This window comes from Diceros bicornis, chromosome 20, assembly GCF_020826845.1.
Source record: "Diceros bicornis minor isolate mBicDic1 chromosome 20, mDicBic1.mat.cur, whole genome shotgun sequence".
NCBI classification, from domain to species: Eukaryota; Metazoa; Chordata; class Mammalia; order Perissodactyla; family Rhinocerotidae; genus Diceros; species Diceros bicornis.
The window spans coordinates 7,629,912-7,651,042 of record NC_080759.1 but is presented as its reverse complement, the minus strand read 5'-3'; the positions used below and the strand labels follow the sequence as shown (position 1 = coordinate 7,651,042).

At 46.0% G+C, this 21,131-nt stretch overlaps 1 protein-coding gene and 2 non-coding genes across 3 annotated transcripts; 1 reads left to right on the top strand and 2 right to left on the bottom strand.

The window, feature by feature from the left end:
* Positions 1-243: 243 nt before the first annotated feature.
* Positions 244-9,515, top strand: LOC131418855 (L-amino-acid oxidase-like). Its single transcript, XM_058563444.1, has 7 exons — positions 244-471; positions 696-808; positions 2,036-2,237; positions 2,677-2,745; positions 4,692-4,825; positions 6,059-6,821; positions 9,492-9,515. The coding sequence occupies exons 1-7, from the start codon at positions 244-246 to the stop codon at positions 9,513-9,515; spliced, it is 1,533 nt and encodes a 510-aa protein (XP_058419427.1).
* Positions 9,516-12,433: 2,918 nt separating this feature from the next.
* Positions 12,434-12,505, bottom strand: TRNAE-CUC (transfer RNA glutamic acid (anticodon CUC)). The gene has a single exon. It is a non-coding gene; the product is annotated as a tRNA-Glu (tRNA).
* A 272-nt stretch (positions 12,506-12,777) lies between these two features.
* On the bottom strand, positions 12,778-12,883 carry TRNAL-CAA (transfer RNA leucine (anticodon CAA)). The gene is made up of 2 exons: positions 12,846-12,883; positions 12,778-12,823 (listed from the first exon to the last, which is right to left on the bottom strand). It is a non-coding gene; the product is annotated as a tRNA-Leu (tRNA).
* Positions 12,884-21,131: the final 8,248 nt, after the last annotated feature.

The window sequence follows — 21,131 nt, the reverse complement described above, 5'->3', positions numbered from 1 at the left end:
CCAGCCTGCATCATTCCTTGAGTGGGAGCTGCGAGGGAGCAGCACTGACAAGTGGGGAGAAAGAGGGAAGCTTGACAGGCCCTGTGACTAACGCATCCTCTGACTGGGAAGGAAGTCGGGAGCTCGGGAGTGCTGGGATGTTGCATCACAGGTCTAGCAATATAAACACTCCTCAAAGCAAGTGTTAAGACCAGCAGGACTTCTTGATCCCTAGCCATTTGCCTGACTGCCATCTCCACAGCCATGTGCCCAGGCTGGCTGGCCCTCGCCTTCCTGTCCATGCTCAGCCCGAGTACCCAGGCCTTCAACAGCCAGCTTGTCAAGTGTTTTGAGGACCCCCAGTATGAAGAGTTGGTGCGGCTGGCCCAAGACGGGCTGGAGCAGACGGCAGAAAGGAAACAGGTAGTGGTGATTGGGGCAGGTGTGGCCGGGCTCACCGCTGCCAAGACCCTGCAGGATGCTGGCCACCAGGTACATGATAGGGGACTTGGGAGAGAGAGAAGTGGGCAGCCTCAGAGAGCTGGGGCGGGTGGCTGGGTCTAGGGCTCTAGGCAGGAGTAGAAATACAGGGAGAGATGGGTGATCTGATCCAATAACAGAGGGATACCTGGGGAAGAGGCAGGAGGGCTGTGAGAGCTGTGCCAGGAAAGGATGTGGCTGGCTTCATTGAGGCCAGGAAAGGGCTGTCTTTCTAGGTGACTGTCTTAGAGGCCTCAGGGCGTGTGGGTGGCAGAATAGAGACCTACAGAGTACCCGGAGCACAGTGGTATGCAGAGCTGGGCGCCATGAGGATCCCTGCCAACCACAGGTAAGCTTAGGAGAAGTAGGGGGTGGGTGAGGAAGGCCAGGGTGTGGACAGCTGTCTCATTTGTACCCTCGGGATTTTAATTTATCGAGGTGATGAGTAGCCACAGAGAAGCTAATGCCAGTGAAAAAAGAATTTATTACTTACATTTCCAGAGAGAAGGGAACACTCCATGTCGAACAGGGCCCCTGGGATGCACTGGGATGGTCAGGAGGCAGAAGACAGGAGCGAGGGGAAGTCATAGAACACGGCCTTTATTGGGGTTTCCAAGGAAAAGGCAAGGCAGGGCAGAGTGAACAGCTTAGGTCTGGCTAGTTTGACTAACTATGGTGGGCTTCGGCCTATATGAGTGGTCTCTAGTTGCCTGGTGCCCGGCCCTCGATGATTTAGGGCAGGAGAAGCATTGGTTTGGTATGGATGGGGGCATGGCCTTGGATCAACCAGTCTGCGTAGGAAAGGAGAGTTCTAGGCAAGCTGACCTGCAGGAGAGAGGTAAACACTTTGGTGATGGTTCGGCCCTGTAATTAATGGACGCCCAATAGGCAGAATCTAAGAACATACAGTTAGAACACACTGTTGGAACAGCAGTCAGCACCAGGGCCAAGAGGGACAGCCACCAGTGGGAGTCCTTTCCCGGAAGCCAGGGGTGCTGGATCTGCCCCAACTCATTCCAGTGGCTCCAGACCTATCCCAGAACCTCTCTGAGCTTCAATGTTTTAATCTACCCTAGCTCTGGGCATAACGGCTCCTGCCCTGCCTGCCTAAAAGGCCACGTGGAGGAGCCCAAAAGACAATTGAGATGGAAGAGCACCTTGAGAAATCAAAAGTTACCTGCTAGCTTTGCTAAGGATGGGAATAATCAGGGTCCTTCGAGGAAGGTGTGGTGTCTGGTGAGAGCCAGGGGATGGGGGATCGGGGATCAGGAACTAGCACCAGGCATCCTCATGGAGTGCCATCCTGAAGGGGGACTCTGCCCATGGAGCGAGCAGGGGTGCAGAGAACGCTGCCTGGAGGCTGGGGACGGATGAACATGGCCTCCAGGGAGGATGAACCCAGAAGACACTCCATGGCCCTGCCACCATTAGCACAGTGAGGGAGAGGCCTGGTGTCCTGTCTTTGGATAGAGGCCGGGGTGGCCCCTCTGAATCCGTGGGGAGCAGGGAATGAACCCCGGGAGCAGGGAGGGCTAGCAGCTTCCTTGTCCCTGCTGAGCCTTGCCTTACTCCACAGGCTCTCTCGTGAGCTCATCAGGAAGCTTGGGCTGAAGCTCAATCAGTTCTACGTCTCCAACAACCAGACCTGGGTGATGGTCAACGGGGTGCGGCGGCGCACGGGGGAGGTGGAGGCCGACCCCCGCCTGCTGGGCTATCGAGTCAGGGCTGACGAGGAGAGGAAGACGGCAGAACAGCTCTTCCACGAGTCACTGCGGAAGGTGAGCGGGGCGGAGCATATACATGCCCCGCCCTCGGACCGCGCCCAGCCTCACTCAGCAGCTCATTGGGTCCAGGTTCTCCGGCCACGCCCACGCCGTTGACAGTGGCCTCGGAGGCCTACAGAAACGTGCCCAACACCGGACAAGGGGGTGGACTTCCCACCTCCCGTACTTCCAGGCTGACCGCGGAGCCCTGGCCCCTACGTTTACACATCCAGTAGTCTGTCTAATAGGGGAGGTGAAGTTTCCGCCATCGGGACACTCAGACTAGCTGCAGGACGCAGTCCTGGAATCCAGGAGGCGTATAAAGCAAGGCTGGGAACCACACACAAGTGGAAGCAAGCGAGCCGCAGCATGGGGGCTGGACTGTGCTCAGGCGAAGGCCCGCGTGGGGCGGAGTTTGGTTCTCACCGAGCGCCCCTCCTTCCTCCGTGCCCAGGTGGTGGAGGAGCTGAAAACCAGTAGCTGCAGCCAGGTGCTGGAGAAGTACGACTCCTTCTCTACCAAGGTCAGTCCCGAGTCCCCCTTCTTGAGGCCCACACCCCACCCTGTCACGGCTCCGCGGAAGCCACGGCAGGACTACTTGCCCACTTCCCAGCTTGTAGCAGAAGCCAAGTTAACCCTTGACCCACCGTCCCCAGCCGGCAGCCAGAGGGCGCTTGAGCAAGATCTTGTGGCTCAGGGCTGCCGGAGAGGAAAAAGGAGTCCTTCCTCGCCCCTCTACCGCGGCCTCTTACAATTTCTTACTCCGTCAAGCGCACACTCAGGGCCTTGACTGGCTGTTCCCTCTGCCTGGAACGCTCTTCCTGCATATGTCCACATAGCTTGCCTCTCACCTTCTTCAGGTCATAGCTCAAACGTCCTTTTTGAATTGAGGTCCCCCCTTTCCAGCCTGGCACCCTCCTAACTTCCTTTCCCTTGCAGTATTTTCCACCACAACACTTATCACACTGTCATTTTACTTGTTTAATTTGTTTATGGTCTGTTTCACCTGCTAGAATGTAAGCTCCTGGGGGGCAAGAGAGGGTGGGGGTGGATGGAGCAGAAAAAGGGAAGGAAGGGAGGAAGGAAGGAGGGAGGGAGGACAGATACAGGGCTTGATAATAAGGCAAGCTAGAGAAGGTTGCCAGTGCCTTCCCCAATGCCCTACACAACCCACTCACAGAGGCAGAGAGCCCACCAACCTCTCTTGGTCCTGGTTGTCCACACTGTAGGTCTTATTTGTTTTTTCTTTGTGAGGAAGATCAGCCCTGAGCTAACATCCATGCCAATCCTCCTCTTTTTGCTGAGGAAGACCGGCCCTGAGCTAACATCTATTGCCAATCCTCCTTTTTTTCCCCCCTTTTTCTCCCCAAGGCCCCAGTAGATAGTTGTATGTCATAGTTGCACATCCTTCTAGTTGCTGTATGTGGGACGCCACCTCAGCATGGCTGGACAAGCGGTGTGTCAGTGCGCGCCCGGGATCCGAACCCGGGCCACCAGTAACAGAGCTTGCGCACTTAACTGCTAAGCCACGGGCTGGCCCCCCACGCTGTAGGTCTTATAGTCCAATGTGTCTCCAAGAACTTTTTGGTGATGTTTTTCCTGGGATGGTGGGGCCCTGTAGTCTTGTCTCTGGTTAAAACTAGCACGTTTGATAGAGGCGTTTTGCCCAGGTTAACACTAGGCTGGCTGTGCTCTGCCATCCTGGCAGCTTGTAACAGGCTTGCTCCCCAAGTGCCCAGCCTCTAGGGCTGCCTGCACTGGTGACAAGCAGACCAACTCAGCCCTGGACACCCCTTAGACCTATGCAGATGGACAGTTGGCACCCTAACTGATAAATCCCCCCTAGCCAGCTCTGTTGTGTCCACTCTGGCCTTGCCTAAGAGAAGGAAGCAGCAGTGAAGCATGGGGCACATTCTTGGCCAATGGGCACACCAGAAGCAGAACCTCAGGGTCATTTGCTGGTGGGCTGGCCTGGACTGCCACATGGTGGTTAGGGCAGAGTGAGAAAAAAATACTCAGTACCCAGATTTCTTCCCACTCATCATAAGGGCCTAGACCTTACAGGGCAGGTCAGCAAAGCCAGACTGGGATCAACACACTTGCAGGTAGACGTGAAGACTGGGCCTCGTTTCCCCATCTGTAAAACGGGAGTGATAAGCTACTTCTTAGCATTATATATGAGGACTATACAAGTGAAAGGCTCATAAGAAGGTGTGTACATGGGAAATGGCACTAAGTGTTAGCTGTTTTCCCGTTATTACGACCAGCGAGAGCAATTTGAGCACTGTCATAGCCCAGTGTGCCAGTCAGACCCTTGGCAGCCCCCAGGGGCCTGGCTGATTGTGCACCTACCATTCCACCATGTCCAATTCTGTTCCTCGCTGTCCCTGGGCAGGAATCAAGGGCTCTCACGTCTGTTCCCAGACATTCTGACCCCCCTACCTTCTCTCTCTGCACTGGTCGGTGCAGGAATACCTGATCAAGGTGGGGAACCTGAGCCGTGGGGCTGTACAGATGATCGGGGACCTGCTGAACACAGATGCTGGCTACTACCAGGCCTTCATGGAGACCCTGCGTGGCATCATCCTCTTCCAGGAGCCCTGGTGGGAAGTGGGCCAGGGAGGTGGGAAAATGGGCATAGGTTAGCCAGTTACTAACCAGGTCAGCGATAGACAGAAAGACAGATTAGATAAATCAGGTGGAAAATTCCAAAAGAAATGGGGAAGAGGGTTTTCCAGACTCCAGTGAGCCTCAGAATCACCAGGGGGCTTATAAATACAGGTGACTGGGCCCCACTCTGAGTCCCTGATTTAGTAGATATGGGCTGGAGCCTCAGAATGCTTGTTTCTGACATGTTCCCAAGGCCACTGCTGTTTTCTGTCTGGGAGCCCCACTTTGAGACCCTCTGCTAAGAAGCAGTCACATCAGGAGGCTACAGGCCTGCTTTGCTGTGGGCCTCACCTCTCCTGTTACATAGACAGGTGTCCTTACAGTGGGCACTTGCTGTCTTTCAGCCCAGGAAGATATATCAGGGGTGTTAACTCCAGACCTCAGCCACCAAACCCCTGGCTGCTGTTCAAGAGGTCTGGGGGCTACAAAGATAAAGTCAACTAGGATTTACTCTCCCTTGGGGTTCTATTACCCGACTCCAAAAAAAGCAGGCTGCAGACATTTACAAGAGGGCAACAGACACTGCGAGCCCTCAGTGGCTGAGGGGACTGGCTTAATTATTTGAGCATCCAGGCTTCTTCTTTTCCCGGTAGGATCTTCTCCCTTCCTTCCAGAATTTTTATTCAGGGTAAATCCATTTAAATTCAAGGGAAAGACTGTCTTAAAGGGAAAATGGAAGGAATAGGGGGACCTTAAGGAAGGCCAAATGGAGGATCTTAATGCGTTGAGGGTCACTCTGTGTTGGGCTCTCTCCAAGGGCATTCTGGAAGGGGTTGAGAGGGTCTGTAAGAACCCTGGGTTCTTGTTGGCCCCGTAGCCAAGAGTCCTGCATGGAGATGACCGCCCAAGGGGGCAGGAGGGGAGTGTCTGAGAGCCAGCATGATTCAGCTTCAAGACTAGAGCTCTGGCAAGGGGCTATACTCGCCCAGGAAGGATACGCTTTCTGATTTGTCAGCCCAAAGTGGCGCCATTCTCTAGTTCCCTGGTGCTACGGGCCACCCTGCCTGGCACGGCTTCCTTCTGCCAATAACTTATCTCCCTAGCGCACAGGGCCAGAGCAGGTCTGTTAGACGGCTCAGCCTCTATCCAGTCTAAATGGCCCAACTTCTGTATGGCCTTGTCCATCAACCTACTTCCCTCTCCCTCCTTTGCCTGCTCCCTCTCAGGATCCATGAAATCACTGGGGGCTTTGACCAGCTCCCCCAGGCCCTGCATGCTGCCCTCTTGCCAGGGACAGTCTGGCTCCACTCACCAGTGGAAGAGGTAGAGACAAACGGAGACCGAGTCCACATCGCCTACCGGACGCCAAACCCACTGCGGCCCAGGGCACGTCTGACCGGTGATTATGTGATCGTGGCCACCACGGCTAAGGCTGCTCGGCTCCTCCATTTTCAGCCACCTCTGTCCCAGGGCAAGGAGGATGCACTGCGATCAGTCCACTACAACAGCGCCACCAAAGTAATTCTGGCCTGCACGCAGCGTTTCTGGGAACATGAAGGCATCTTTGGGGGCAAGTCCAGCACCGACCGGCCTTCCCGCTTCATCTACTATCCCAGCCACATCTTCCCCAATGGCACAGGGGTCATCCTGGCCTCCTATACCCTTGACGACGACTCCTCTTTCTTCAATGCCCTGGACCACGCCCAGGCAGTTGATGTCGTCCTGGACGACCTGGCCGCAGTCCATGACCGCCCCAAGGAGGAGCTGCGGACGCTGTGCCCCTACTCTGTGGTAAAGCGCTGGAGCCAGGACCCCTATGCCATGGGTGGCTTCGCCTTCTTCACTCCCTACCAATATGTGGACTATGCCCGGGAACTCTGTAAACCGGAAGGGCGGGTCCACTTCGCTGGGGAGCACACCAGCCTGCCCCATGGCTGGATTGACACTGCCATCAAATCAGGGCTCAGGGTGGCACGGAGCATCCAAGAGGCTGCAGACTTGGCTTTGACAAAGGGCCCCAGATACTCAAAGGAGCCCCACTCCAAAATTGAGCTATAGCCAACTTCATGGCACCCGGGAATTGGAGTGATTCGAGTCACCAAGAAAAGACTCAAAATCCACTATCTCACTTTATCTCCACCTTTTCCCAAAGAAGCCAGACCAAGAGGTGCCACATAAGGCCAAAGAATGTAGTCCCTCTAATATTTGGCCACCCATGACCTTGGATTTATTAACATTGTCTCAATGACAACACGTGATGTAGTGATTAAAACAATAAAGCATTCATTGAGTATCAGGCTATCACTAAGTGTTGTATCTACATTCTGGGTAGCATCTGAATAATTATAGAATTGAGTGCTGAGGGCTAGGGAGGGCTTTGACTTCCAAGGTTCTTATCTGGGGTCCTTGGCCCCTCTATTATTCCTGTGATTTGAGTCTAGCCCTAGCTCCCCTCCCCATCTCCACTCCTCCATCTCCCATGACTGTGAATTTTAAGAGAAGTTGGGAACTTAGGTTCTTAGATGGAGGCAGCTGTGTGGCCAGCAACATGCTCAATGCTTTTCCATGTTATTAAAGCAACCCCCAGTGTACATATTCTAATATTACTTCATTTTACAGATAAGAAAAACTGATTCTCCAAGAGGTTAAATAACTTGCCTGAGGTCACAAATGAGGTCCAGAGGAGTCAACACCTGTCATCTAACCCCAAATCCTCTTGCTTCTTCTATGCTCAGTGGCTCTGTCTTATTCTTTTTTGTGTTCCTGAAATAATTAGTGATTCACTTTGGAGACATTCAGCAATGAATATGTTGAACGTTTGAATAAATAGAAGTTCTCAGAATGTACAAGGTCAAGGCTACATGATCTGCCCCCCATCCCTTTCCTGTGCCCCTGGATCATCTTTGCCTGGCAGCCCTGAGGGGTGAGGAGATAGATAGATGGAGTCAATACTGAAGAGAACTTTCAGACAGACAGATGCATGAGATCTAAAGAGGCCCATCATTTGGCAGTGACTTGGCCTGAATTTTGTCCCTAAGGGACCTCTTGGGCATATGAGTAATCACCCAGAGAGCCACAGGATGGGGCCAGGTGGCTATGAGGTGAAAGGACAATTTATCACCAAAGGCAACAAGATGCCTTCAGGAAGACCTTCAGAACCAGCTGAGATAGTGCCATTCCCTTTAGAGTCTGAGGCTAGGACAGAACAATAGGCTGTCCAGGAACTTCACTTGGGCAGGGTCTGGGGATTGTACCATACTTGCAAGCTAACAAGTTAACCTGCCACAGTTTCATGGATGCTGGCAGAAGACATGAGACTTATGGGTCAGAGACAAAGGACTTTATTACTCATGGCACAGCAAGCAGCATGAGCACCCCAAGTCCCAAGAGGGCAAGGCAGAGGGGCCCAGGTGGACAGTGTGCGTGCAGTGGGTTTGCACTGCAGCTGACAAACACTGAGCTCAGAATTTACCAATTGTATAGCAAGTAGTAAGCAAGCCTGCTCTTTGTTTGGAGGGGAACACACTACCTCATCCCTCAAGGTTGTTCGCTAAAACACAACTCTGAGGAATTTCCCAAATGAAGAGCAGTCAGGTCCTTGCATACTGGGCATACCCAGCAGTAATGTGCAGGGACGCTCAGGCCTCAGGGCAGTTGCCTCTTCTAACACTGACCCACAAAGACTCCAACTATCTCTCTGCAGAGTGTGGTTATCTGTATCCTTCCTCACTTGCAGTCGGGCCCCACAGAGGCCGTTGGCACCCTCAGTCTCAGTGAGTCTCCATTCTGTCTGACTGCACACGTGAAGTTCACATGGACTGAAAAACCACTCTGATAGCAGGTCTGAAATCTGGTGAATCAGACCCAAGTCCTGCCCTCAGTGAACCTGGAGACAAGCTTAGGGACTGTCTTAGTCTGTCCAGGCTGCCATAAAAAAAATACCATAAACCGGGTGGCTTATAAACTACAGAAATTTATTTCTCACAGTCCTGGAGGCTGGGAAGTCCAAGGTCAAGGTGCCAGGAGATTTGGCAGATTTGGGCCCACTTCCTGGTTCATAAACTGCCGACCTCTTGCTGTGTCCTCACATGGCAGCAGGGACAAGGGAGCTTTCTAGGGTCTCTTTTATAAAGCACTAATCTCATTCACAAGGGCTCCACCTTCATGACCTAATCACCTCCCAAAGGCCCCACCCCAAATACCATCATACTGGAGATTAGGTGTCAAGATATGAATTTGGCGGGGGACACAAACATTCAATCTATAGCAAGGGCTATTGATACCGAGCAATGGGCTCACTCTGCTTGCAGCAATCTGAGCCAATTAATCACAGCTAGTTAGAGATGGAGAAACGAAGTTTAATTAGATTAGCTGGCAAATTGGAAGACAGGTGACTAATGTCTCAAAGACCCATCTTCAAAGATTACACAGAATCTTGAGGCAATTATATAGGGAAAATGGGTGGTAAGGACAGGGTCCAGGGATGTTGATCTCCAGGCATGATGGGCTTCAGGCATTACATTGTTCCATTCTTCTGTCAGCTGTGATGGATACCTTGTAGGTGTGTTCCTGCCTGTGGTCAGCCTGTTTCTGGAGAGAAACTCATAGAACAAAGTTTTTAATTTATCAGACTATTGGGGAGTACATGTGTAAACAAAGGCCATAAATCAAGAGAGCATGTGAATTTTTTGGAGTACATGCAGAGCAGCGAGTAGTCACACGGAGGAGGGGCTGGGGCCATTTAGTATAACAAGATAGCCTTCACTTACACTATGACATATGTCCAAATAAGTGTAACAATTGATAGATGATGGTATGTGTCAGGAGGAAAACAGGAAAAACCTTAGGATGCCAGAGGTGGGCTTCTTCCTGGAGGTTAATGTCACTTACTATGTAGGGAGCAAGTAATTTTTAAAAAAATAATTATAGATTCACAGGAAGTTGCAAAGAGAGTATAGACAGGTCCCAGTATATCTTTCACCCAATTTCCACCAATGGTTACATCTCGCGTAATCATAATATAATAACAAAAGCAGAAATTTGACATTGGTACAATGTGTGTATGTAGTTCTATGTCATTTTATCACATGTGTAGATTCTCACAACCCCTACCACAGTCAAGATACAGAACTATTCCATCAACACAAAGACAGACCTCTTGCTACCCCTCTATAGTCTATATAGTCACCCCCACCCTGCTCCCTACCACCCAACATCTCCAGCCCCTGACAACCACTAATCTGTTTCCATCACTATAATTTTGTCATTTCTAGAATGTTATATAAATGGAATCATATAGTATGCGACCTTTCAAGATTGACTTTTTCACTCTGAATAATTACCTGAGGTCTATCCAAATTGTTACCTGTATCAATAGTTCATTTATTTTTATTGCTGAGTAGCATTCTGTGGTATGGTGGTACCACATTTTGTTTAACCATTCTCCTGTGAAGGGCATTTCAGTTGTTTCCTGTTTTGGGCTGTTACAAATAAAGATGCTATGAAAGCTTGTGTATAGTTTTTGTGTGAACATAACTTTCCATTTCTGTGGGATAAATGACTAAGAATGTAATTGTTGGGTCGTATGGTAAGTGCATATATAGTTTTGTAAAGAATTGCCAGATTCTTTCCAGAGTGGCTGTACCATTTTACTTCCCCACCAACAATGTATAAATGATCCAGTTTCTCTGCATCCTCACCAGCATTGTGGTATCATTTTTTATTTTAGCCATTCTAATAAGTGTGTGATGATATCTCATTGTGGTTTTAATTTGTACTTCACAATGTTGACCATCAATGTCTTTTTATGTCTTTGGCTCATTTTCTAATTGGATTGTTTGCTTTTTTTACCATTGAGTTTTGAAAGTTCTCTATATAACCTAGATATGAGTCCTTTGTCAGATATGTGGTTTGCGAATATTTTTTTTGGTCTGAAGCTTGTCTTTTCATCCTCTTAACAGGGTCTTTTGCAGAATAAGTTTTTAACATTGATGAGGTCTGATTTAATGATGCTTTCCTTTTTTGGATTGTGCTTTTGTTGTTATTTCTAAGAACTCTTCACTAAGCTCTAGGTCCTGAAGGTTTTCTCCTGTTTTCTTCTAAAAGTTTTATAGTTTACGTGTTACATTTAAATCTATGATTCATTTTGAGTTGAGTTTTGTCTAAGATGTGAGCAGTTTTTCAAATAAAGTGTATTATTCTTCAGCTAATAAATTCTATATACCCATGGTAGAAAAATCAGCATATGCATGAAATTACAACAAAGAAAATTAAAAATTTTCATAATCATACCACTTATAGAAAATTGCAGTTACATTTAGATGTCTGTCCTTCCAGTGTTTTTTTTTCCCCCTTTGTTCTTACGTATGTTTAGATTCCTTCCAATTCCTTTTGAAGACGAGGGAAGATTTCAAACTAAAACTTAAAGATTAGATAGAATTTTATTTGCTTTCTTCTTTATCCTTTGGTTGACGGGTTATAGGGATGAGAAAAGTAAGGCTTAGAGAAGGTAAACAACTTGCCTTTAACTAGAAGGGCACAGTCAGGACTTGAACTCAGCTCAACGTGACCGCTGACCTAGCCATCGCTCACTGTGCTATTCTCCACACTAGGCTGGATTACAAAAAAGCCAACTGCTAGGGCACAGTAAAGCAGTGGCAAAATTCTTTGTCCAAGGCTTGGGGCCATCTGGAAAGCCAGCTTATAATACGGAGGTAGAGTTTATCCTAAGGCAGTCCTGGCCTGGAGGTCTAGAAAATGTGTCCAGGGAGAAATGAATACTTTGAAAAATAACAAGTTAGACATAAAGGCTCAGAATATTTTACAAATGTTAGGAAGATAGAACTTAAATGTGTAATTTAAGTATTTTATTATTAAAATATGTTTATTTTTCACAGGGCAATGAAAATTCCTAGAACAAAATTTTTTAAAAGCACCTATAAAAGATATTTGGGGAGCCGCTGGGGGAAATTTGAGTGTAGACTGGCATATGATGACATATTAATGTTGATTTTCTTCGGTGTGACATGCAGTAGTGTAATGATGTCTGCAACTGTCAAATGGGTGGGAGGCTGGGGAAGCTCTACGGAAAGAGAGAAAAAAATGTGGCGAAATAGTAACCAATGTGGTATCTAGGCAGAGAGAACACCGGTGTTCGTTGTGTCATTATTTTAATTGTTTTAATTTATTTTCAAAATAAAAAGGTAGATATTGGGGTGGGGGAGAATTACTTGACTTCTTTACATAGCGACAATTGCCTGAGCCATTGTGAGGAGCTAAGACCCTCCTGAGCCATCCCTCTAGGTGGCATGTGCCGTTCTAATGGCCTTTCGGACGCTTGGGGAGACTTTTTAAACCCAGGCATTAGAAGACCAGGCACTTGTGGCATCCCCAGGGTTATCTTTTGGATCCTTTAGTGCTGCCCGTATCGTTCTTCCCTTCCTAATTAAGATATTGTAGGTACTACGCCTGACACACAACTGGCACTCATTAACTGCAATAACGCTCACCTCCTATAATTACTTTGCCGAAAGAGAATGTTATCAAATACATGACTATTTGAAATGAGACAGGGAAAAGAAAAAGATAGAAAGCGAAACTGTTTCCCTGACCGGGAATCGAACCCGGGCCGCGGCGGTGAGAGCGCCGAATCCTAACCACTAGACCACCAGGGAACTGGTAGGTGACCGCCTTGTAACAAGCTATATTAAACGTGTTAGCCGTGACGCACATTGAGTCCGCAAATGTGATTGGGTGAACTCCGGGTAAAGTACTTCCCTCTCTATTCAGGCAGCTGCTTGACCTTTGCAAATCCAGAAAAGTGGGCAGTGGAAGACAGCCACAACAGGTAGAGTCTAAGTATGGCCGCCTTCTCGGAAAAGAGAAGAAAATGCCAGCGGTCACCGAGAAAGTTCTGAGTTCCCTTAGAGGAAAACAAAAGCACACGTGTCAGGAGTGGGATTCGAACCCACGCCTCCATTAGGAGACCAGAATGCCCATAGGCAAGGTAAGCACCTTGAGTCTGGCGCCTTAGACCACTCGGCCATCCTGACACCCGAAAGCTACACTGCCCTTGTAAAGCCTGCTTCCTGTGCCGGCTGGCCGCGCTGCCCTGCCGCACCACCAAGGCAGGCTGGCGTCCCAGCCGCCTGGCCAGGGCCGTTGCGCGCCTGGCTCTCGCTACGGAGCTCTAGAGGACGCCGGATCTACAATGCACCCGAGGCTGTTCATCCTCGCTCTCCCAGCCGGGAATCGAACCGGACTTCCAGAGGCAAGCGCAATCCCTCTAGAAAACCAGAGGAGTAAGTGACCACTGCGCAGGCGCCCGACCCTGTAAAGACGGGAAACTGTGGTAGTAAAAGCAAAGGAAAGCGCCAGGCAGCTACCGACTCCGGCGATCCGCCACTGCCAGACCCGTGGCTCCCGCCGCATATACCCGCCCCTCTCTGGGGAAACTCCAGCTACTAAGTTAATTTAGTTAATACACGGAATTAACAATACACGGAAAGCACATGGAAATACACTTGCCACAAAGTGGCAAGTGATTGCTGTTGTTGCTGGTGTTGTTTTCATTATTATTAGGGCTTCCTGCCTATTTGTCCCTGGCATGCCCATCCTTCAAGGTCCACGCCTCTTCCTCTGCCAAGTCACACAGCCGTGGTTAGAGATGATGGGGACCAGTGTAAAATAAAAAAATTATTCCTTCATGACAGTTGTTAAAGCACTGTAAGGAAGACTTTATTCAAGGGGGGCTATCAGGATAGCTGTAGGGACCACTGCAATGGGATCTTGCAGTGAGGGGGAGAGAGATTGGACTCAACTCCGGATACAAGGAAAAGTGGAAATTTATAGCTAAGGACCGGCGCGGCGGTCAGTGGATGGAAAATTAGTAAGAGAAAACATCATCAAGGCTAAGGGGGGAATTCCATCTAAACCGACCTGACAGGATTCTTGCTGAAGGCAGACTACGGTGATGAACCATCGCCTGGGTGGGGGGGGTGGTGATGGAGCGTGAGGAACCCCGTTAGATATCCAGGGTGATCAGATATCAAGGATGGGAGATTCTGTCTAAACTTATTTAGCAGGATCTTTGCTAAAATTGGACAAGGCTGAGACAAACACGGAATTCCAAAAGTCAGGCCTAATGGAAAAAGAATTCAGGGGAGCAGTTACCAAGAATGGAAAGACAGCAAGTGTGCTTTAAAAAATGGGAAGGCCCAACTCCTCTGCTCCAGACCACATACCACTCATTCATTCATTCTTTATTGAGGACCCACCGAAGATATAGCAGTGAACAAGCACAGAAACCCTTACCCTGGCAAGCTGACTGCTAGTGAGGGAGACAATCAGCACAAATATACTGGCTGTGAGGATGAAACAAAAGCAGGGCAATGAAATGGTGGAGTTCTATTTTTAGGCTAGGGTGGTCAAGTAAGGCCTCATTGAGGTGAATTTTGCTAAAATTATTTTCAAAAAATAAAACACATGACTCACACAAACATATGATGCACATATATCAAGATTTTATTAAATTCATTAATGAAGGGCCCTGTACAATGTTATAACCAATTCAAAGGGGATTTTGAAGAGATTTTTTAAATAATCAGTCAGCCAAAGGAATGTTGAAAAGAGATTGCTAACAGATGGATAGTGGGTTAATATCCCAAGGGTAATAAACTGTGATGTTTAAGATTATGGTTCCTACTTTGAGGTTATTTTTTTCTACCCGAGAGAAATCAAGTGCATCTCTTGACAAATTTTATTTGTATTGCTATAAACAGGAATTTTTGGCCTTGCTCTCAGACAGAAACCATTTGCATTACTATCAGTTTTCTACAAGTTAACCTTTACCACTATAGAACTGTAAAATAGTCAAGTCAATAGAAGTCAGTCAAAGGTGCACACACGGAATCAGATAATCCCCAAAAGGTCTGCTAGACAATGCTAAGCACTCCACTCTAAGGACACATACTGTCCAAGAGAACCAGAACGAGACAGTAGTTAAAAGCAGTAAAAACAGATTTTATCCAGGAACTATTACAATAGGGGATAAGAGACCTCATATAGAAGTGGGCTCAATTCCAAATACGGCAAAGACAAGTGAGGATTTATAGCCAAGGAGCAGAGTGGGGGTCAATGGATGGAAAATGACCAAGAGGAGACTTCAAGGGTAGAGAGATTTCTTGCTACACTGACCTAACAGGATTTCTACTGAAGGCAAGCCAGGGTCATCAGATATCACCTGGAGGACGGTGGAGGATGAGGAATTTGATTAGATATGGGGGGTGATCAGATATCAAGGGTCGGGAGATTCTTGCTAAACTGACCTGGTAGGATTCTTATTAAAATTAGACTCTGCAAGGATGGACATGGAAGTCCAAGGTTGAAAAGAGGGCCCTAGTTGAAAAGAGGGCTCAGATGAGCCTGACTAAGATTTGATCAAACAGAGAGTCTTTGTCACTAGTAATCTCTTTTCTGTTTCCAGGTTTTGGATAATCATTTCTTAGCACTGGAGCCCTGACTGAAGGGAGGACATGAGCATTGGCAGAAGGGGAGGTGTGTTTTCTATAACCTTCACAATAATATCCTAATTCCTCTGGGGGCCCTACTTGGCCTTCAGGACCTTCTGATAAGCCTTCCTTCACCTCCAGTCTCCCATGTGCCTCAATGAGCTAGCTGCCTTTTGCTCAACATGCTTGGTTTGCCTTTATTCCCTCTAGCTTGCCCAGAAAATGCCCTGGCTTTACCTGAGACCCTGGAGGACAAGGACTGGGGATACGGCAGAGAAGAAAACAAAATATCTGTGCTCAAGAAGCTCACATTCCAGCATAGAAAGATCTGGAATAAACAAAATAATTGTATGTTGGGAGTGATAAGGACTGTGAAGAAAAATAAAGCAGAGAAAGGAGGGTAGAGGGAGATGCAGGTGGTTCAGAAGGCCTCTCTGGATGTGCCTTTTGAGCAAAAATTTGGAGAGAGTCAAGGGGCAACCACATAAAATATCTGAGGGGAGAGGGAAGAGCAGATGCAAAGGCCAGCAAGGAATGCAAAACAGACAATATGACTGGAACTGAGTGAGAGGGCCTAGTGTCAGCCTGTAGATTGACACTGAGTGAAGAGGAGAGTTTTGAGCTGAGGTGTGGTAAGATATGGCCTGCTTTCCAAGGATCTTCTACCTGCCATATGGAGAGTAGACTGTAGAGCACAAGAGTAAAGCAGGGAGAGCAATTGAGAGGCTACTGCAAGCCCCTTTGGACTGGACTGGGAGGCAGCAAGCCAGGTGGTGAGAGAGATTCGAATTCTGGACATATTCTGAAGGTGGAGCCAACAGGATTTGTTGATGTGAAGAAATAAAGAAATAGCATGTAACTCTTGGATTTGGGGCCTGAGCATTTGGCCAATAGGGAAGGCTGGCAGGAGGCAGATTGTGGAGGAGGGCAAGTATGGTTTTTGATCTTCAAGTTTAAGATGCCTGTTAGAAGAGTCAAGTAAACAGATACAAGCATCTGGAGTACAGGGGAGAGGTCCAGTGGGAGATGTAAAGTAGAAGGTCCTTGGCCAATAGATTGTATTTAAAGCCATGAAACAGGATGAGCTCACTGGGAAGTGGGGATAGAGGCCAAGGACTGAGCCCTGGGACATTCCAATAAGTTAAGAAAGAAGAGGAAGCAGCATAGAAGGCTGAGAAAGAATGGCCGGTAGGGAAGAGAGGAAAAGTAGAGAGTCTGGTATTGTGAAAGGCATGTGGAGAAAGAGTGTAGAGGAGAAGGGAGGGATCAAACATCCAATGCTGCAGGAGGGAGTAAGATGAGGACCCAGTGGAGCAGGGTTCTGGTGAGGATGGAGGGCAGATTGGAGGTGGTAACAGCACATATTGACCTCCTTTGAGAAGCATTCTGCTATAAAGGGGATCAGCAAAATGGAATGCTAGCTACAGGAGACCACATGATCAAAAAAGGATTTGGGTTTGTTTGAAAACAGGTGTTATGTGGTGTGCCATACTGATGGGAATGATCCAGTGTTGCTGGGCTTCTCAATGTTCTTTGAACCCCTCTGGCCATGTGATGAAGCCCACAGAAAATTTCTTGTGTTTTTTGTTTGTTTGTTTTAAAAACGTTAAGGTGAAATTGACATAAGATAAAATTAACCATTCAAAGCAGCATTTAGCACATTCACAATGTTGTATAACCACTATCTCTATTTAATTTCCAAAATAGTTTCATTATCCCAAAAGGACACCTCATACCTGTTGAGCAGTTAATCTCTGTCTTAGTCAGCTTGGGCTGCCATAACAAAATACCACAGACTGGGTGGCTTAATTAACAAAAGTTTATTTTCTCACAATTCTGAGGGCCCTACCTTCATGACCACATATAAACCTAATTAGCTCCTGAAGGCCCCAACTTAAAATACCATCACATTGGGGGTTAGGGCTTCAACATGTAAATTTGGAGGATCACAATTCAGTCTATTGCATTCCCCATTTTTCCCTTCCTCTAACCCCTGGCAACCACCAATCTGCTATCTATGTTTATGAATGTATCTATTCTGGATATTTCACATAAATGGAGTCATACAATATGTGACCTTTTGTGTGTGGCTCCTTTTACTTAGCACACACAGTAAGTGTGCATCCATATTGTAGCATGTTTTAGTATTTCATTCCTTTTTATGGCTGAATAATATTCCATTGTATGGATATACCACAATTTGTCCATTGATGGACATTTGGGCAACTTTAGCTATTGTGAATAATGCTTCTATGAACATGTGTGTACATATGCTTAAGTACCTGTTGTCAACTTAAAAAAATAAATTCACCAGTTATTTTACTCTCAAGACAAGTTTATTTGGGAATAGCCAAAAGAATTGCAACTCAGGATGTGCATTCTACCGCGAAGCACAGGCAAATCCAGAGAACAAAGGAGGGGAGCTTGCTTTCATAGAGCAAAAGGACGAGTAGGAAGGGGATGTTCTAAGTGAAAGCCCATTGGGGGGAAATAACAGTTCAGGGCAGAAACGGCTTTTCACTGGTTGAGCTGTGGTGTTTCTCATTGGATGGGCTGTTGCTGGGTGGGGAGAGAAATCTTCCTTCAGTAGTAAAGTAGTGGTACTTTCTGTCTGGGAAGCAAGCCTAGGTCTTTTCCTGTTTGGAATAATTGAAGATGTATGATATGGCTTGAGAGCTCCCCCTACAGGCCTTCCCAACTCCAATTTAGCTGAGGTTTCTCTTACTCATTTCTCGCTGTTTTCAATTCTTTGGGGTATATACCTAAGAATAAAATTGCTAGGTCACTGGTAATTCTATGTTTAACTTTTTGAGAAACCTGCAATCTGTTTTCCACAGCAGCTGAACTACTTTACATTTCTACCAGCAATGTATGAGCCTTCCAATTTCTCCTATTTTCCTTTTTTTTTAAATTATAGCCACCCAGTGGGTATGCAGTCGTGCGTCACTGTGGTTTTGATTTGTATTTCCCTAAAGACTAACATCTTTTCTTGTGCTTCTTGGCCATTTGTATATCTTCTTTGGAGAAATGTCTATTCCTTTGTTCATTTTTTAAATTGGGTTGATTTTCTTCTTGTTATTGAGTTGTAAGAGTTCTTTATATAGTGTGGATACTAGACCTTTAATAGCTAGAAGCCTTGCAAATATTTTCTCCCATTCTGTAGGTTGTCTTTTCACTTTCTTCATAAGATCCTTGATGCATAAAAGTTTTTAATTTTGATTAATTATAATTTATCTATTTTTATTTTGTTGCTCATGCTTTTGGTGTCATATCTAAGAATCCATTGCCAAATCCAAGGTCATGAAGATTTACCCCTCTTTTTCACTAATAGTTTTATGATTTTAGCTCTTATATTTAGGTCATTGATCCATTTGGGGTTAATTTCTGTATGTGGTATGAGGTAGATGTCAAATTCCATTCTTTGCATATGGATATCCAATTGTTCTAACACCATTTGTTGAAGAGACTATTCTTTCCCCATTGTTCAAAATCAATTGACCATAGATATTGGGCTTATTTCTGGACTCTCAGTTCTATTCCAGTGGTCTATATGTCTATCTTCATGCCAGTACCACACTGTTTTGATGACTTTTGTTGTAGCTTGGTAGTAAGTTTTGAAATCAGGAAGTGTGAGTCCTCCAACTTTGTTCTTTTTGTTCAAGATTATTTTGGCTATTTGAGGGCCTTTGCAATTCCAGATGCATTTGAAGATTGGCTTTTCCATTTCCACAAAAGAAAAAAAAAGACCATTGGGATTTTGTTAAAGATTGCATGAATCTGTACATCACTTTGGTTAGTATTGACTCAACAATATTAAGTGTTCTACTCCATGAACATGGGATATTTTTCCATTTATTTAGGTGTTTATTTCAGGAGTGTTTTATAGTTTTCAATGTATAAGTCTTTCATGTTCTTGGTTAAATTTATGTGTAGGTATTTTATTCCGTGGGGCTATTGTAAATGGAATTGTTTTATGTTGTAAATGGAATTGCTGGTGTATAGAAATACAACAGAATTTTGTATTTTGATCTTGTACCCTGCAACTTTGCTAAACTTGTTTATTAGCTCTAGTAGTTTTTTTTTGTGGATTCTTTGGTAATTCTTTTATATATAGTATGATCATGTCATCTGCAACTAAAGAAAGTTTTACTTCTTCCTTTCCAATTTGGGTGGCTTCTATTTTCCTAATTGCCTAATTGCTTTGGATAGATTCTTACCACAATATTGAATAACAGTGGTGAAAGTAGACATCTTTGTCTTGTTTGTGATCTTAGAGGGAAAGCTTTCAGTCTTTCCCCTTTAACTATAATATTAGCTGTGGGTTTTTCATACATGCCCTTTATCATGTTGAGGAAGTTCCCTCATAATGTTTTTAAATGCATAAGACAAAATAAATAGGATTACAAAGGAAACTAATTATGTCAAAATTCTGTTATCAAAATGCTAAAATTAATTTGTGATATAGTAATATGTATGCTTATTTATCAATACATTAAATAACAAGATATAGTAGCATTTTTAATTAGTGATAAGTATAAATGACATTCTGAAATATCTGCAACAACTGTAATGTGATATAAAAATATCTATGATTTTTATTCATGACAATATGTCCTGCTAATACTACTGTGGTTTACTGTCTCCATTGTTAATGGAAGGAGATACTCAATTTCAGCTAGAGGTTAGTGAAGATAATGACATAAATTGTTTCCCATCCAAATTCATGGGCCCCTGAATTCTATCCACTGGAATCCCAGGCGAAGAACCCCTGAAGTGAAGAGAAAATTAGTGATAGAAAAGATGGAGATGGCTGGGGTGGAGGTGTGGGGCACGGGGAAGCCATTGTGTCTAGGAAAGAGTTGGCCTCAGATTGCCACCTGAGTGTGATAGGGACAGTAGCAAAGGCTTCTTGCCAAGTGATTAAGACTCAGGGACAGGGGGCCAGAACATAAGAGTGTGTGCCAGGGGAGTGACTACAATGGTAGAACCTGGTCTGGAAGCTGGGCAAGGAGAGAAGGGAGGACAGAGGTGGAGTGGGTCAGTGACAGGGTGACAGGCTGGAGTCCCAGTGGGGTCAGGAGTAGACCAGAAGGAGTAAACTAGAAAGATAGATGGTGTTAGAAAGCAAGATGCTTGAAATATCTAGAAGAATCTGAAAGAGGTGCTGAAATGTTGCCAGGTAGCAAAAAGATACAGCTTTTAGGACTGCCTGGGCAGGACCAGGGAAAGCTTTAAAGAAGATGACATTTGACTGATATAATGTTTTATGTTCTAGATTCATTCATTGTAAATTTTTCAATTTTAAAAAGTGTTCAAATTCAGTAAAATTTTTCATGCATAAACTAAAATTTGTACTTACCAAATATATTACACTTCACAGTTCACACTTTGTTTCACTGTTTTAGCTTCCAAGCAAGCAGCTATGTAGAATGACAGAATTGTTGAACTCAAGTTGATTCTCCATATTTACAACCACTGTGCTATGGTTTATTTCTAATCCACTGTTTAAACACAGGTATATGTGGTACCTTAGGCCATGGAGAGGTTGTCTGTGCCCAAAGTGAGCTTAAGTGGTTCCAAACCAACTGTTAGGAACTTACTTTGGAAGTGAGCCTGTGTAGCTGAGTGGGCCTGTGTCCAGAGCTGACTCAGTAATGGAAATTCTCCAAATTAACATCTATGTAGAATACAATGTTTACTAAAGGATAAATAATAAGGATGTGCTAAGTGAAGCATAAGGATCTTGAGATAGACAAATTAACTCAACCTACAATTGTAAGTCTACAATGGT